Below are 17,163 nucleotides of genomic sequence, written 5' to 3'. Positions count from 1 at the left end.
CTAACCCTTTTCAGGGACCTGGTCGACTCGTCGCCACTGCACAACCGTTCGAGCGCAGTCATCGTGAGCTCTCGCGAGGGCTCGCCTTTAAAACACCCTTACCACAATGGGGGAACTAACGGCAACTATGACCCCAATGGAACCAGTCTAGTCTTTTCCGAAACTCGCTCAGTACGTAGGATTTATTCAAGTGACCCAGGTGGGGGTGGTGGGGATTTAAGTCAAACTAGGGGAATCATTGACCCTCGAAGTGGGGAGGTTTTGACGTTGGCCGAAGCCATAGCCAAACGAATTCTAGATGTAAGGACAGGGCAGTTAATAGACCCCCGAACGGGCACAAAAATGAGCATTGGCGAGGGTGTAGCCGCTGGTCTCATTGAAGAGAGGTTGGCGCAAAAGTTGCTCGGCCCTGGCGGCGTCGACGTCAACAATCGACCCGCCACTCTGCTAGAGGCCATCCAGAGAGAGATCCTGGAGGCCGAACGGGGCGGCACCTTTGTCGAGCCGCACTCAGGCAAGCAGATCTCCTTTGAAGAGGCCTACAACCTGGGACTCGTCCGGCGGGAACAGGTAAGCCCCCTCCTTTCTTGCTTACTTGCTGCACCTCCCACCATCGACGAGGCCATCGAAAAGGGTCTATTGGACCCGGCAAGCGCCTCGTACGTTGACCACAGCACTGGCTCACGTATCCCCTTCTCGGAAGCGATAGATAGGGGTTTGATAACCGTCAGCAAAAGCACCCTTGTCTATAGAACTCCCGGCGTCGCCTTGTCAGACGCAATCACGCAAAATCTCGTCGAGGAATATTCAGGGCAGCTCGTTGACCGCCGAACGGGTGAGAAACTAACCCTGGATGAGGCTGTCGACAAAGGCATCGTCAACCCTGGAATCAGGGAGATCGTCGACTCTGCTCAAGACGTGAAGCTGACCCTGAAAAAGGCCATGGAGGTTGGCATCATCAACGCCATCCAGGGCCGGTACGAGCACCGAGCCTCTGGTGAGCGACTCACATTCCACGAAGCGCACAGAAGGAAACTCATCATCAGGCCAATGACCCTGAAGGACTGCTGTGACCAGGATTTGATAAGTGAGGACGGCAAAATCACCAGTCCAACGCACAGACGCAAAATCACTATTCTTGAAGCCGTCTCAGCCGGCGTTCTGGACGTTGACGCAAAATCAGTCAGTAATGTTGCCACTGGAGAACTGCAGTCCCTGTCGCAGGCCCTTGCGACTGGAATTATTCTACCTGAAGGAAAGTACAAAGACACCGGTGCCAATAAACTGCTCACAATTCCAGAGGCGGCTGACAAAGGCCTGATAACCTCTGTTGCTCAAAAAATGATTTTCGACATTGATGGAATTCGCGATCCAGACACAAGCGAGTTTGTCAGTTTAAATATTGCACTCTTTAGAGGCTTGATTGATCCTAACACTGGGGAGTTAATTTTGGACCCCAGCACTGGAGAGAGTTTGTCACTCCAAGAAGGAGTGGAAATGAAACTTGTGCAGCCCCAAGTTTTGGAAATGCTGAACCGGAAAGTGGGCATCATTGACGTCATGGGAAGAGAAATGTCTGTGATTGAGGCTGTGATAAAAAAGAAGTTGGATCCGAGAACGGGCCAAATTTTGGAAAATGGCCACCCTATTTCAGTTGACGAGGCCATCCAGAAGAACATAATTACGGCCGAAGGCGCCGCAATGCTTTCAGGCCTGCTGGACATCACGGTTACCACCTCAACGGTGACTAAAACAATCAAAAGATATGTCACAGTGACCTCAAGTGGAGTGACCAATACCGAGGTCACCATGAGCTACGGAGAAGCCATTCGACGCGGCCTTGTGGACGAGTCGGCTGAAACATTCAAGCACCCTTCAACAGGAGTTATTATGTCAATTCAGGAGGCAGCCCAGAAAGGGCTCATCAGCGGCGGCTCTCGCACTCCATCACCTACAAAAAGACCGTCAAGTAAAGAGCAATCGCCAATTAAAGAACAACAGAAACGTCCGAGCTCCTCAATTGAATCATCACCTGCGAAAACACCAAGAAGGGGCAGCAGCCCTTCGGTCATCGACCGGCGAGTCTTTGAGTTGCCCCCGGACGGCTGGTTCCTGTCCGAGGCCATTGACCAGCGGCTCTTTGACCCGGTCATTGGCCTCTTCACCATCCCAGGAACGGACAGACTTGTGTCGTTTGAGGAATGCGTCAAACTTGGAATTATTAATCCCGAATCAGCTGAGGTCATTGACACAAGCAATGGGCGCCTAATTTCGCTCATGAGGAGCCTGGACAAACTTGTGATTGACGCCACTGGCCACTACAAAGAAAAATCCGGCAAAAAGGTTACCATGAAGGAGGCGATTGAAAATAGGCAAGTTATTCTGCAGGCCAGAATGGACGTTGAAGATGAAAACTCGCTCTCCTCAAGATTGATAAAAATTACAAAAGTAACTGGTAAGCCGGATAAATTAGAAGTTTCTCACCTGGGAGATGAATCTCAGTTTATTGAAATACACAGCGCCGATGATTCTTTAAGCAGTGAGCCGGTTGACCCGGTCAGAGTCAGCGCCGGTGTTGTTTTTGATCCGACTTCAGCCACAGTCTTACTGCTGCCGGAAAATGAGAATGACAGCGCAGCAACCACAAATCTCGTCACCGCAGTTTTGCAAGGAAAAATTGAGCCTCGCCTCGTCAAAGTCAAGGACTCATACACCGGAAAAGAAATAAATATAAATGAAGCGATTCGCAAGGGCATTGTTGATAAGCAAACTGGAGAATATAAGGACAGGAGCGGCCGCAAATTCTCACTGACTGATGCGGCTAAACTGGGCATTGTGACAGTTATCGGCGCCCCTTTGGTCGCAGGAATGGCAGTGGCCGAAGGTGTGAAAAGGGCTACCAAGAAAATCGCGACAGTTCTAGATAAGAAAACAGGAGAAGAGGTCCCAATTGATGAGGCATTAAAACGAGGAATGATCGACGAGCAAATTTACAAAGAAATAAAAAACGGGCATTCTTCGCCTGAAAAACTCGTTTCTTCAAGAGTTGAAACTACAAAAACTTCAATTGTTATTCAAGACCCTCAAACCGGCAAAGAAGTTCCAATCAAAGAGGCGCTGGAAAAGGGCTTCATCACGCCAGAGCAGCTAGAAGAGTTGTGCAATAAAAATATAATGCAAGAGAGAACTGTTGAAACCAAAACTTTGCTTCTAGAGGACGAAGAAATGGAACCCTCGGAAGGTGATAAAACTAGACACAGAGTTACAACTGAGCCAAAATATAGCGTCACAATTGGCAGAGCTAGATCATTCACGCAATCTCCAGAGCGAGAAGCAAGACCAGTGGTTCTGCAAAAAATGCGAAAGAAAATGGTCAAGCCAAAAGACGCAATTGATTCTGGCTTAATTGATGAAAAAACTGCGAATTTATTAGAAAAAATTGAAAAAGGACCAAAAGGAGAAACTTTAAGTTTGGATGAGGCTCTATTACAAAACAGACTTGACGGCAACCAGGGAGAAATCAAAGATCCACAACGTGGCGAGAAATTGAACATTTCTGAGGCATTACAAAGAGGAATATTGGACTCTGCCTCTGGCCAGTTATTAATTCCAGTCGCACATTCTCTTTCAGTGCTCGAATTGGTAGAGCAGGGGCTAATTGATAAAGACTCCGGAAAAATAATCCATCCAGAAACAGGAACCTTGCTTTCGCTGAAAGAAGCAATTATGTGTGATATCGTTGATCCAATGTCCCCAATCAAAGATCCTTTAACTAGCGAAATGATGACTTTGGCCGACGCCATTCAAAACGGCTCAGTCGATGCTAACGAAACAGTTCTAGTCACCAGAGAATTCCCAATTGACCTGCTCACCGCTGTAAACGAGTACAACTTTTTCCAACCGACCCAGCCGTCACCAGATGCACTACCACTGCCGCCGGTTGGCATGACGTTCCCACTGGCGTTGCAAAGAGGCCTTGTTGATGCGGAAAATATTGAAATTATTCACCCAATCACCGGTGAGAGAAAGACTGTCGAGGATGCCATTAAAAATGACTTTATTATGGCACTTCCTCATCCAGTTTCTCCCGATAGCGTTGAAGTAACGCAAGCACTACAGTGCAATTTAATTGACAGCCAAACTGGCACATTTACTAATCCAAAATCGGGCAAAGAAGTTCCAGTCTCGGAGGCGGTTGAAATCGGACTTTTGGTTGTTAAGCCAGTTCCGCACCATCTCTCAAGCTTTACAGGGCCAGTCACCGCAGTCACTGAAACTGTGACCTCGTACCACACAATCACCACAAAGACAATTGAACTTAAGCCAGGCTTCATTCTCATCAGCGCCAATGAAGTTCAAAATGTGAAATCTGGTGCTATCATGACACTTGAAGAAGCGCGGAGTTTGGGTGCTGTGAATGATGAGTCTGAGGTTAAAAAAGAATTCAGCACCAGAGAAATTAAAATGGGCTTTTCGGACGCTGTCGAAAAAGGCCTTGTTGATCTTCAGAATGGCACTTATCAAGATCCCAACAATGGAACTATTTCAATCGAAGAAGCAATTTCAAAGGGACTGCTGGACATGAATCCAAAACCGTCATCCCCCACAAAAATGCGAGCTAACATGAATGTCATTGAGGCTTTTGATAAAATTTATAGCCCTGAAACAGAATCGTACATTGATCCAAAGACTGGAAAACACCTAAGTTTCACTGAGGCTATGGAAGCTGGTCTGATTGATAAAAACTCCGTCGTTTATGATGTTATTTCTGGAAAGCAGTTAACTACAAAGGAAGCAATTGAAAAGGGCCTTCTTGACCCTCAGACCGGTTTCCTAAAAGACTCTAGTCCCGGAAAAGGAATGAATCTCAAAGAGGCTGCTAAACTTGGCTTATTGGCAGTCGTTGGTGCTCCTATTCTGGCTGGAAAAGCAATTTTGGATGCAGTTAAGAGCGCAAAAGAACAAAAACAAGAAGCACCGCCACCACAACATGAAAGAAAATCATCACTGAAAGAAAAATCGCCAGTAATCTCAATTATTTCAACTCAATCGGCCCCTGTTTATGAAAAGTGCGCGCTGAGAGATGCAATTGACGCAAAGAAAATTCAGCCTCGCACATGCACCATCTATATTCCATCTGAAAAGCCTTTGACAGTTGAAGATGCTCTAAACTGTGGCCTTGCCATGCCTGAAGATATTATTGAAATCGTATCTCGACTTGAAGTGAGACTAATTGAAATAGTCAGAAATCCACCTAGTCCATACAGCTTGGACAAAAACGCATTTGTCAGTGAAGGCATTTACGATCCTGAGAGTGGAATATTCAAGGACGCAACCACTGGAGAGCCTATTGCTTTCCATGAATTAATTTCTGATGGTGTTTTTAATCCCGATACCATGTTCATTAAGGATTTGCGCACTGACGAATTTAAGCCATTGAAAGAAGTTCTTGGTTCGCTGATTGATAAGAATACTGGAAAAATTGTAGATCCTAAAACAGGCCAACGAATCTCATTCTTTGACGCAGTTGAAATGGGTCTCATTCAAGAGCAGCAAATTATTTTGGATGACTCGATTGAGTCCAAAACACCTGCGTTGTCACTGACTGACCTGGTTCACAATGGAATTTACGATCCAGAAACTGGAGACCTGACTGATCCAACAACAGGCGAAAAAATTAGCCTCGTAGACGCCATCGCCACTGGCGCAATTGACCCTCGTTCGATCAACATTCGCAACCCTGAAAACGATGACATCATTCCTCTGACTGAGGCAATCAAATTCGGAATAATTGATCTCCAAAAAGGCGTGATTGTCAATCCTGAAACTAAAAAAGAATTTAATCTGAAAGATGCATTTTTAGAGGGGCTCCTTGTGAGCAAAAGAAGGCCACTGTCAATTCAAGCACTTGTGCAGAAAAAGTTGTACGAGCCCGACTCCGGTCTCATTACAGACACGCTCACAGAGCAGCAGGTTACTTTGGAGGAGGCAATCAAACGTGGCATAGTTGATGTTTTTAATACTGAATGCAAAGATACAAACACCGGCTACTACACCCTCTTGGAAGATTCGCTCAACAATGGCATCATCGACCAAATTCACGGAAAATTCAACGATAAGTCGGCAAAGCAGCAAATGCCGTTGGACAAAGCTGTAAAAGAAACATTCATTCGCACAGTTCAAACTCAATTGCCCTTAATTGAAGCAATCAAACTTGAAGTTTACTCACCCTCCAGTGGAAAATTGTTTGACCCAACCAGTGGAGACGAAATAACTTTAAAGCAAGCAATGGCTGAGAAATTTGTGGACTGCACCGCTGCCAGAATTAAAAATGATCTCAATGGAAAAGTTATTCCCGTTGAAGAAGCTGTAAAAAACAATTTACTAGATGACGAAGAAGGAATACTCACGTACCCGCACCCGATGAAATTAGACTCTGCGTTAGAAAAAGGCTACATCATGAGTACCAAAAAGCCGTGGACCCTGCAAGAAGCTTTAGCACACGGCTGCTATGACCCACAGACTGGTTTGATGACCATTGGTGAGACTTGTACGCTAGATGATGCGATGAAGAAGGGAGACATCAACAGAGGCGCTTTGACCGTTAAAGACCCCAGGTCAAGAGATATTATCACTCTCGGCGAGTCCATCAAAGTGGGAATCATTGACCCCAAGGCTGGAATGGCAACTGACCCAACAAACGGCGCCGACATGCACTTCTACGATGCACTTGAAAGAGGCCTAATTATTCCTGCTAAGCGCAAATTTTCGTTACCTGAGGCTGTATTCAAGGGTTTCTATGACCCCAAATCTGGCAAATTCATCACTCCGGAATCTCAAGAAAAACTGACGACCGACAAAGCAATCAGAGGAGGAATAATTGACCCTGCAACAACTTTGGTTAAAAGTCACATAACTGGAGACCTAGTCACCTTTATCCAGGCCGTGAAAGACGGACTGATTGATGCAAAAGCAGGCACTTTAAAAACAGGGCGCTTCAAACGCGTTGATTTTCAAGAAGCATTCGACCAGGGCTTGCTGATCGAAGCTCGAGTGCCCATGTCTCTGAGCGAGGCGCTGGCCAAGGGCGTTTTTTGCGAGCGAAGGGCACGTTGGCTTGACCCGAGCACCGGAGAGTGGCTAACCTTGGCTGAAGCTCTCGAGTGCCGCCTGGTTGACCCGGAGTCGGTGCACGTGAGAGACACCAGATCTGGATTTTGGAAGAAAATTTCTCTCGCTGAAGCAATTGATGCTGGATTTATTGACAGCGAAACCGGCAAGTTAAAAGACTATGAAAGAGATGTAGAGGTCACCCTCTCGCAAGGATTTGATCTTGGCCTCATCGTCGACAGCAAGGCGGCCATTTCACTGCAAAAATCCATCCACCAAGGACTCTACGATGACACCTGCGGAAAAATCACCGATCCAAACACAGGTAGAAAAATTACTCTGCACGAAGCGATTCGCAGATATATAATCAATCCAATGCTGCCGTGCTTCTGGGACAAAAAATCAGGCCGTTTGCTCTCTTTGGTTGAGACATGCCGCGCCGGAATAATTGACAGACGTGCCGGAAGCTTCCACGAACCCGGCTCTGATATTGTTATTTCCATTTCAGAAGCTCTTGAACTTGGCTTAATTGTCGACATTGAAAACGCGTTTGGCCTGTACGAGGCAATTAAAATGGGCTTGTACGATAACGAAACAAAAAAATTCGTGCACCCTGCAAGTGGGCGCAAGCTTACTTTAAGTGAGGCCTGCAAAGAGGAATTTATCAGCCCAAAATTGTCAATCATAAAACATGCAAATACAGGTGCTTACATGAAACTGCCCGCTGCTGTTGATTTAAATTTAATTAATGCTGACGCTGGCGTGTACAACATGCCTGACATTAAACCAACTCACGCAATTAACCTGAAAGAAGCTCAGGAGCGCCAGTTAATTGTCACAGCCAAGAAACCCCTTTCAATGGCGGAGGCCATGTCCTGTGGAATTTTCAGGCCAGAAAGTGGCAAATTCATCGATCCGGACATTGGCGACTTCCTTGATCTCAACCAAGCCCTTCTGCACGGGCTGATCGACGGCAACACTTGCGCCCTCAAGGACCCTTCAACAGGGCAACTAAAGAGTCTGAACTCTGCCCTAGAAGACGGTGACATAGACGCTGCCAAAGGTCGCGTCATCGATCCTAAAACGAAAAAATCATACACTTTTGACACCGCCATCGCACGCGCCCTGCTCGTCACGGTAGAAAGGCCCATCACCTTCCAGCAGGCGCTCCGTCGCGGCTCCATTGACTTTCTGAAGGGCACATTTAAAGACCCAAGAACCAGTCGGGAATGCACCTTGGAGGAGGCAATTAAGTCGGAGCTCATTGACCCTGAGTCAGCGGTCATCAGAGACCCTGAATCCGGACGGTTCAAAACTCTCAAAAGGGCGCTGAACGAAGGTCTAATCGATCTCAACAAAAGGGCAATGTTTGACCCTCAGAGTGGAAAAGCAAAAACCCTGACCATCCTCTTTGACCAGGGCACCATCGTCTTCCTCCGAGAGCCACTGACCTTTGACTCTGCGGTTGAACTGGGCCACCTCGATCTCACCACCGGCCGATTTACTGATCCAACCTCTGGTGAAATTTTGACTCTGAAGGAAGCAGTGACCGCTGGTCTGATAGACCCTGACTCGGCTCTGCTGAAAGACACTGAAAAGTGCAAATTGGTTCGCCTCCCTGATGCGTACAGAAAGGGCCTTATCGACGCCGACAAAGGCACAGTAATCAACACGGCCACCAGTCACTTCTGCCCACTCAAAGTGGCCTCCGACACCGGACTTTTAATCACTCCGAAAAGGGGAATTTCCCTAATTGAGGCTCTGAAGTACGGATTGTACCACCCGAAAGCGGGCGGCAAATTCACCGACCCATTTACCAACAGAAAACTGACCCTGTCCGAAACAATCGAAACGGGCATCATAGACCCTAGTTTGACCCTGGTGAAAGACGCGCAGTCAGGCACAGTTAGTTCCCTCCCCGAAGCGATGTCCTCCAAATTAATTGATGCAAAACTTGGAGAAATGATGGAAAATTCAAGCGGACGCAAGATCGATCTGCTACAGGCGTTGGACAGGGGATACTTATTAGCCGCCGAAGCGAGGGTAAGCCAGCAAAGCCAAAATCAATCAATCAAAGAATGCAATCTAAAAAAACATAATACCATTTTAATAGTAATTTATACGTGGAGTTGCTCTGCTAATAATTTATCAAGTGTAATGCTATCCTCTTACCTTCGCTATGACTTAAAAAGTTATTTCATCAATGGTTGGCTGGCTGTGACCTTAAATTGAATGAACACTGCATTCTAAAAATAAAACCTAAACCTGAATGGGAAAATGCATTTTGCGGAACTAAAAATCAACTACAAATCATTAATAGTTTAGTGGCTTTGATTCAAAACCAGGAATGTCTAAACTTACCCCCTAAATCCGTGTTTCTGTTGTCACCCTCGCTAATTTGAAAGTAACGGGCTGCTTTGAGAATGTTCCAATCGCATGCTCATTATAAAAATTATTCCAAATTTGGGTTGGCGCATATTATTCAACCCGTGGTTATTCATTAAGGCTCGAATAATATTTCAGAATAACACCAGCGCCTGAATAATAATTGGCGAAAAACTAATCTGCACAATTTTCATCAATTTCCTAAATCACGTTTTTAATTAATTAATATGATAAGGTTTGGCTAATTAGGCTAACTGGGGAAATATTTTATTTCATAAAGCTGTTGTTTTATTGTCATTTTTTCATTTGTTGTTTTTTCTTATTTTGCAGGACTTTTGTTTTGTACAATATTTAATTATATTTTTAATTCTTTATATCACTAACTAAACCTATAAAAGTGTGAGACATGTGTGAGAGTGAACTAACAAAACAAAAATGATCCTCAGCATAAACATCACATTTGATTAAAACTGGAAAAAATTGTGTGTTCCCTTAAAAAGCGATAATCATCTTTTCATATTAAAATTTAGCAACAGTAAAATGTATACTTCAATGAGAATGGCTTTTATTGTGATCGTCACTTTTGCGTAATTTTCATAAATTATATCAAATTAGTGCCTGCTGAATGTCTTAAAACTCTTTCAATTCATTTCCCTAAAAAGCACCTGGTTCAGCTTTTTGGGCCTTGATTGAAATCACTCAGCTTGCATGTGTCGCTTTGTACTTAACAAATCTGTTCAATTGCAGGAAGCGTTGATGGAAAAATACCGCCACTGTGATGAGACAATATCAAAACTCCTGGAATGGATCGCTGACATCGAAGAGCAGCTTGCCAACCAGGACTTGCTCAAGGAAACTATTGAAGAGCTTAAAAATCAAATCAATGATGTCAAGGTAAATTTTTCTCTTTAAAAATTCATATTTTATTTTAATATTTCTTGATAAACAAAAGAAATGTAAATTTAATTTTTGATTCATTTTTTTTTCCTTTTCAGCGCATCAAAGACGACCTGGATGAGCACTCCAGGCCCGTGGCTACCAGCCTGGACCAGGCTCGGCAGATCGCAGCCGAAGGCAAAGAGGTCTTCTCCAGCAACGAAGTGGCCCTGCTCGAGAGGAACGCTGAGAAACTCAAGTCCCGCTACGAGAAGGCCTCAGACCGAAGCGACAAACTTCTGCGAAAACTTCTGGCTGGGGAGGAAGATCTCACCAAATACAGGAATGAGCTGAGAAACTTCACCTCTTGGCTTGTCAAGGCCCAACAGAGTTTGGAGGAGCGTGAGAAGTCGCTCGGCACTCTGCAGCGCAACGACTCCACCAAGGAGTTTGTGATCGACGTCATCTCCCACCAGGCCGACTTGCGGTTCCTCACCATGGCCGCTCAGAAATTCGTGGAAGACTCGAAGGACTACCTGTCCGTCCTGAACGAGTACAGAGTCAGTCTTCCTCAGCGGTTGTCCCACCTCGAGCCGAGGAAATCGTCTCTGGTCAAGCAGGAGCTCCAGGAGGTAACTCAAGCCTACCAGGAGCTTCTTGCTGGTGCCAACAAACTCCAGGACAGAGTGGCTGGAGTAGGAGGCCGTCAAAAGGAGTACAAAGATGCTCTGGACAAGGCCAGAGCGTGGTTGAAGGAGGCCGAACCAAGGGCCAATAAGTGTCTTGCCGAACCAGTGAGCGCTGAACCAAGAGCCGTGGAGGAACAGCTGCTCAAGACCAAGTCTCTGCACACCGAGTTCATTTCCAACGAGAGGCTGATCATTACTGCCGTGCAAACCACCACGTCTTTGATCAAGTCTCTGGAGGGTGAGTTGTCCGCTCAGGACGCTGATGCTCTGGAGACGCCGGTGAGGGAGTTGGAGAGCAAGTACAGGCAGCTGCTGAATGCCTTGGGCGAACGTTGCCAGGCGCTGGATATTGCGCTGGTACAGAGCCAGGGAGTTCAAGACGCCCTTGACAACTTGGGTTCCTGGTTGAATGCTTCCGAAGGACAGCTTAAGTGAGTTTTACTTTCTATTTCAATAATTTTCATGATTTATTTATTATTTTTTTTTATCTTGTTTAATATTGGAAAAAAATATAAAAAAATTTTGAAGAAAATTTAAAATTAATTCAAATTTTATTTTAGAACACTGACACGCCCTGCCAGCCTAATTAAGGAGAGACTGTTGGAGCAAATTAGGGAGCACCGCATGTTGCAAGCTGATGTTGATTCTCACCGAGCTGCAGTTGACCAGGTGTCTCAATCTGCCCAAGAACTTCTTGCTACTGCCAGCAATCCCAGGGTTGCTAAGAAAATTGAAACCAAGCTTAAAGAAGTCACCACTAGGTAAAAATATCAAACATGTTCAATTTAATTATTAAAAAAGTCACTATTTGTACAACAGATTTGAGAAAATGGCTGAGCGAGTCAATAAGCATGGATTATTCCTGGAAGAAGTTGCCATTGAGCTTGAAAAGTGGACTCTGCAGAGCAACGCCATTGAGAGTTGGCTGATTGAGATCACAGATGCCATCGAAGTGGCCTCAAAAATGCCCGCAGAAGAGCAACAGGTTCGCCTTGATAAGGCCCTTCAAGCAAGAGACGCAAAGAAGCCTGAGTTTGAAGAAATTCTGCGTTCAGGCAAAGCTCTCGTCTCCAAGAAGGATGTGACTGACACCAACCAAGTCAGAGACAAGCTGAAGGTAATCATCTTAAAATTTTATAAATTAGAAGGATTTTTCAAATTTTATTTTAAATAGGCATTGGAGAGTCAGTGGAAGGACTTTGGCATGATTCTCGAAGAGAGGCAGAAACTTGGCAAGGCCCGTGCTGAGCAGCTCAACGCTTATGAAAAACTGCGAGTGCAAGTTTTGGAATGGCTCACGTACATGGAGAACCGAGTCAACCAGCTTGCACCAGTGGCAATCGAACCAGAGGCAATCAAGAAGCAAGCAGAAGAAATTAAGGTAGTAAAAATACATTTATTGTAATTTTTAAAATTGAATGACTTTATATTTTAATTTTTAGAATTATTATAATTTTAATTATGTTTATTTTTAATCAAAATTTTTTCAATATTTTTGCAGCCCTTGGTCAAAGAGCATCGTGACTACGCCAACACAGTTGACAAGGTCAATGATCTGGGCAACGCGTATGACGCCCTTCTGCGTGGTGAAAGGCCAGACTCGCCTAACCGCAGGCGCAGCTCTGCCTTCAGCCCCACAAAGAGACCCTCTGTCAACAACCAGAGGCGTGGATCGCAAGATGCAAGAAGCCCATCACCAACTAAGTTGGCTAACAATTTCAATAACATGCAGAGTCCTGTTTCACCGAATGGTTCTAGTGGCTTTAGCAGTCGCAGATCCTCACAGGACGGTTTCCATTTGGATGATAGTCCTGTGCAGCAGCAGCTCAGCGAGATCAACAACAGGTATACCCTGTTGGGCTCGCGGCTCACTGACAGGCAGAGTGAGGTTGAGGCGCTCAAGGATGAAATCCGAAAGCACCTTGACAACCTTAAAGCGCTCTCGCAGTTCCTGGACAAGATCCAGCGACAGCTGCCCAAAGATTCTGTGCCTCAGAACAGAGACGAGGCTGATAAAATTGCCCGTCAAATTAAGGTGATTATTTTTATTATTAGAATAATTTTTTGCATTGATTTTTTATATCTCAATTATTCAGGCAATTGTGGAAGAAATGTATGAGAAGCAATCTCTCCTGGACAGCACTCGAAACCAGATCAATGACATGCTGAAGCGCAAACCAAACGCACCAGGTGCCGACAACTTGAGAGACGAACTTGCAGATGTGGTCTCCAGATGGAAGGGACTTCAAGATCGGTGCAAAGACAGGTAATAATATTTAATGCAGCAAAAATTAAATATCTTGGAATTAAAACTATATTCATTTTTTAGAACCAAGTTCATGGAAGATCTCAAGGACTTGCTGGACACTCAAGATCAGCTGTCCAACTGGCTTACTGCTAAAGATCGCATGATGACTGTCTTGGGTCCAATTTCATCTGACTCGAGAATGGTTCAGAGCCAGGTGCAGCAGGTGCAAGTGTTGAGAGAAGAATTCAGGACACAGCAGCCTCAGTTGAAACACTTGACAGATCTGGGAGAAGCAGTTTTGTCCCGCTTGGACGAGAACTCGCCTGATGGCCAGAGAGTAGCCAACAAGGTCAACAACATTTTGGAGCGCTGGGCTGACCTTTTGGGCAAACTGGAAGATCGCGCCAATTCGCTCGGAGCAGCTGCCAACACAAGTCGAGAATTCGACGCCGGCCTTGCCCGCCTCAGAGAAGCCCTCCAGGCTATTTCTGATGAGCTTGATGACCTGCCAATGGACAAGGAGCCAGAAGAGCTGCTTAGAAAGTTGGAGAACCTGGAAAGGCAGCTTGAAGGCAAGAGACCATTGCTTGCTGATGCCGAAGCGGCTGGTGAACAGCTTTGCCAAGTTTTGGGTGATTCGGCCTCTAGAGCTGAAATTCAAGGCAAACTGGCCCAAGTAAATAGGCAGTACCAGGGCATCCAGAGGAAACTGGACATGAAGAAGGCAGAGCTGGAAGGCAGCCTGAGGGATGGTCGCCAGTTTGGTGAAGACTGTGCCAGAACTTTGGGCTGGCTGAATGACGAACTGAGCCAGCTGTCTGAAAAGCTGCTTGTGTCTGCCGATCGACATGTACTGCAGCAACAGCTCGAACAACACGAGGTACAAAAATGTTTAAATTTACCAATTAATTTAAATTTAATTAAACCAAAATACAAAGTTTTAACTAAACTCTTATTTTATTATTTACAGCCTGTGTACCGTGATGTAATGGCCAAGGAGCATGAAATCATCATGCTACTGAACAAGGGACGAGACACGATTGCCAAGTCGCCTCAGCAGCGCTCTGGTTCTGAAAGAAATCTCCAGCGAGATCTCGACAAGATCCAGCAGGCGTGGGAGAAACTCAGGAAAGATGCGGTCGATAGAAACACCAGACTTCAGACATGCATGGTATATTTTTTAATAACTCGTTTTTATTAACTATAAAAGATATATTTATTTATATATTTCTCTAATTAATTTTATTTCTACAGGAACACTGCCGCAAGTTCTACAGAGGCCAAGAATCATTCATGCCTTGGCTTGAGCAGGCAGAGGCCAAGCTGGACACTTTGCGGCCTACAAGCTTCAAGAAGAAGGACATTGAGCGTCAGTTGAAGGAGTTGCAAAACTTCCGCAATGACATTTGGCGCCACTCTGGAGAGTACGAGAACAACCGTACACAAGGAGACACCTTCATGGGTGCCTGTGATATGGACAAGGATGTTGTTCGCAATGAGCTGGCCAACATGAAGGAAAGATGGGATGCTCTTAACAACGGTAAATTGAAGTAGAATAAGAATTACAATAAATTAAAAATATCAACTTATTTAAATAATCTTTGTTTCAAAAAAGATATGTGTTGTAAATAATTGATGTTTTTATTTCAGAGCTACTCGAGCGAACTCAAGCCCTAGAGGACACAGCGCGTCGTCTTGCTGACTTCAATGACAACCTTCGAGATCTTTCTCACTCCTTGGCTCGCTGTGAGGACAAACTTGCCTCTCATGATGCTCTGGGCGGTGCTTCCAAGGACCCGAAACTGCTGGAAAGAATCAAGAATTTGAGAGAAGAGACCGCAGCTTTGAAAACGCCTTTGCAGTCTGTCAAACAGCAATCAGGAGATTTGGTTGCGCGAGCCTCTCAGAATGGTGCCGACGCTTCGTCCCTTGAGGAGGAAGTGGACACTCTTGCCGACCGCCTGGATGACCTGACTGCGAGACTGGACGACCGCTGCAATGAACTCCAGTCGGCTGCTTCTGCTGTTGGCCAGTTCAATGACCAGATCAAGGGTCTGACCCATGACCTGTCAGGCCTGGAGGAGGAACTGGACGCCATGAAACCTCCAGCAAGAGAGATCAAGGTGGTTAGAACGCAGATTGATGACACAGCAAAACTTCTGCGCAAAATTAACAAGGCTGGAGAGGACGTGGTTCAAATTGTGGAGGCTGGAGAAGAGCTTGTTGATTCTGGATTTGCGTCAGACGTCGCCGCCACCAGAGAGCAGGTTGAACTGCTGCAAAAGCAGCTCGGCCGCTTAGAGGAGCGTGCCAAGGGCAGGGAAGAAGCCCTGGACAGCACTCTGCGCAGACTTGAGTCCTTCTATGAGGTGCACACTGCCGTTGTTCGGGAGATTGTTGATGTCTGGGAACAGACCAAAAGGTTCAAGACGGTCGCGACTGAAGTTGAGGCCATCAGGACCCAGCAAGAAGAGTACAGAGAGTTCCACACTGCCCACATTGAGGGGCTCACCATTCAGGTGGACGAGTGCAACAAATCTGGCCAGGGTCTCATCCAGAGTGCGGCTCCAGGCGTGAACACGAATTCATTGGAGAAGGACTTGGAGAAGATGAATGAGAAGTGGAATGACCTCAAAGAAAAGGTATAACTAATTTTAATACAGAATTTTAAATTTTTTAAGGTGATTTTAAATTCAAAATCACCTTGAATCAACCCTCGATCGTGAAATTCTACGACAAAATTTAAAATTTTAGTTGAAAAATTATTTTAATAAATTTTTACTAAATTTCAATAATTTTTTTCCACAGTTGAACGAGAGACAACGCAAATTGGATGTTGCCCTCCTCCAATCGGGCAAATTCCAAGAGGCCCTGGATGGCCTTGCAAAGTGGCTCACAGACACAGAGGAAATGGTTGCTAATCAAAAACCACCTTCAGCTGACTACAAGGTGGTCAAGGCTCAGCTACAGGAGCAAAAGGTTTGTGATTTTTTTTCTCACAAGCGCTCAAATTTTATTTGAAAATCTTGGATTTTAGTTCCTGAGCAAAATGTTGGCTGATCGTCAAAACTCGATGTCTTCCCTGTTCACCATGGGGCAAGAAGTGGCCGCCAGTGCCGATCCATCAGAGCGCAAGCAAATTGAAAAGCAGCTCAAGGAACTTATTGGTCGCTTCGACAATCTGTGCAACGGCGCCCAGAAGAGGCAGGAGGATCTTGAGAGGGCCATGGAGGTTGCTAAGAGATTCCAGGACAAACTCGCTCCTCTCAATGAGTGGCTCGACAAGACTGAGAAGAAAATCAAAGACCTCGAAGTTGTGCCGACAGATGAGGAGAAAATTCAACAGCGCATCAAGGAGCATGACGTAAGTTTGGTTGCAAATTCTTTTTATTTACTGCATATATTTATTTCTTTTTGAATAAAGTTACACTGATAAATTTTGCTTTTTTCCTCAGAATCTGCACAAAGAAATCATTCGCAAGAAGCCTGACTTTGATGATCTGGCTGATATTGCTCAGCTGCTCATGTCTCTTGTCGGAGAAGATGAAGCAAGTGCTCTTGCTGATCGCCTCCAAGAAGCCTGTGACAGGTACGCTGCCCTGGCCCTCGACTCTGAAAGAGCTGGAGCTCTGCTTCTTGAGTCTAAGGCTGGACTGCGCCACCTTGTCCTGTCATACCAAGAACTACAGGCATGGATGGACGAGATGGAGAGACGTCTTGGCCGATACAAGATCTTGGCCGTACATGTTGACAAGCTGCTAGAGCAAATGAATGATCTTGCTGTGAGTTCAATTTTTTTTAATTACAATATAAATGGTTATTTCTTCTAGAAAGAAATATTGTACTAAATATTAA

General features: G+C 45.4%; 1 protein-coding gene across 26 annotated transcripts in view; it reads left to right on the top strand.

Moving 5' to 3' along the window:
• The window catches only part of LOC132202737 (microtubule-actin cross-linking factor 1), a 127,881-nt gene that overhangs the window by 96,106 nt on the left and 14,612 nt on the right, over positions 1-17,163 (top strand). For 25 of the 26 annotated variants that reach the window (XM_059629884.1, XM_059629860.1, XM_059629870.1 and 22 more), the window contains 15 exons: positions 15-9,153; positions 10,243-10,389; positions 10,491-11,491; positions 11,621-11,821; positions 11,880-12,177; positions 12,235-12,441; positions 12,562-13,095; positions 13,157-13,326; positions 13,390-14,188; positions 14,279-14,479; positions 14,563-14,848; positions 14,959-15,950; positions 16,117-16,287; positions 16,346-16,672; positions 16,764-17,090. In XM_059629884.1, the coding sequence (XP_059485867.1) occupies positions 15-9,153; positions 10,243-10,389; positions 10,491-11,491; positions 11,621-11,821; positions 11,880-12,177; positions 12,235-12,441; positions 12,562-13,095; positions 13,157-13,326; positions 13,390-14,188; positions 14,279-14,479; positions 14,563-14,848; positions 14,959-15,950; positions 16,117-16,287; positions 16,346-16,672; positions 16,764-17,090 (14,800 nt within the window). The remainder of the gene's footprint in view (positions 1-14; positions 9,154-10,242; positions 10,390-10,490; positions 11,492-11,620; positions 11,822-11,879; positions 12,178-12,234; positions 12,442-12,561; positions 13,096-13,156; positions 13,327-13,389; positions 14,189-14,278; positions 14,480-14,562; positions 14,849-14,958; positions 15,951-16,116; positions 16,288-16,345; positions 16,673-16,763; positions 17,091-17,163) is intronic. The other variant, XM_059629862.1, reaches the window with a different exon arrangement.

The sequence above is a fragment of the Neocloeon triangulifer genome, unplaced genomic scaffold (assembly GCF_031216515.1).
Source record: "Neocloeon triangulifer isolate White Clay Creek 2 clone unplaced genomic scaffold, ASM3121651v1 ptg000015l, whole genome shotgun sequence".
NCBI classification, from domain to species: Eukaryota; Metazoa; Arthropoda; class Insecta; order Ephemeroptera; family Baetidae; genus Neocloeon; species Neocloeon triangulifer.
This window is presented reverse-complemented; position numbering and strand designations above follow the sequence as displayed.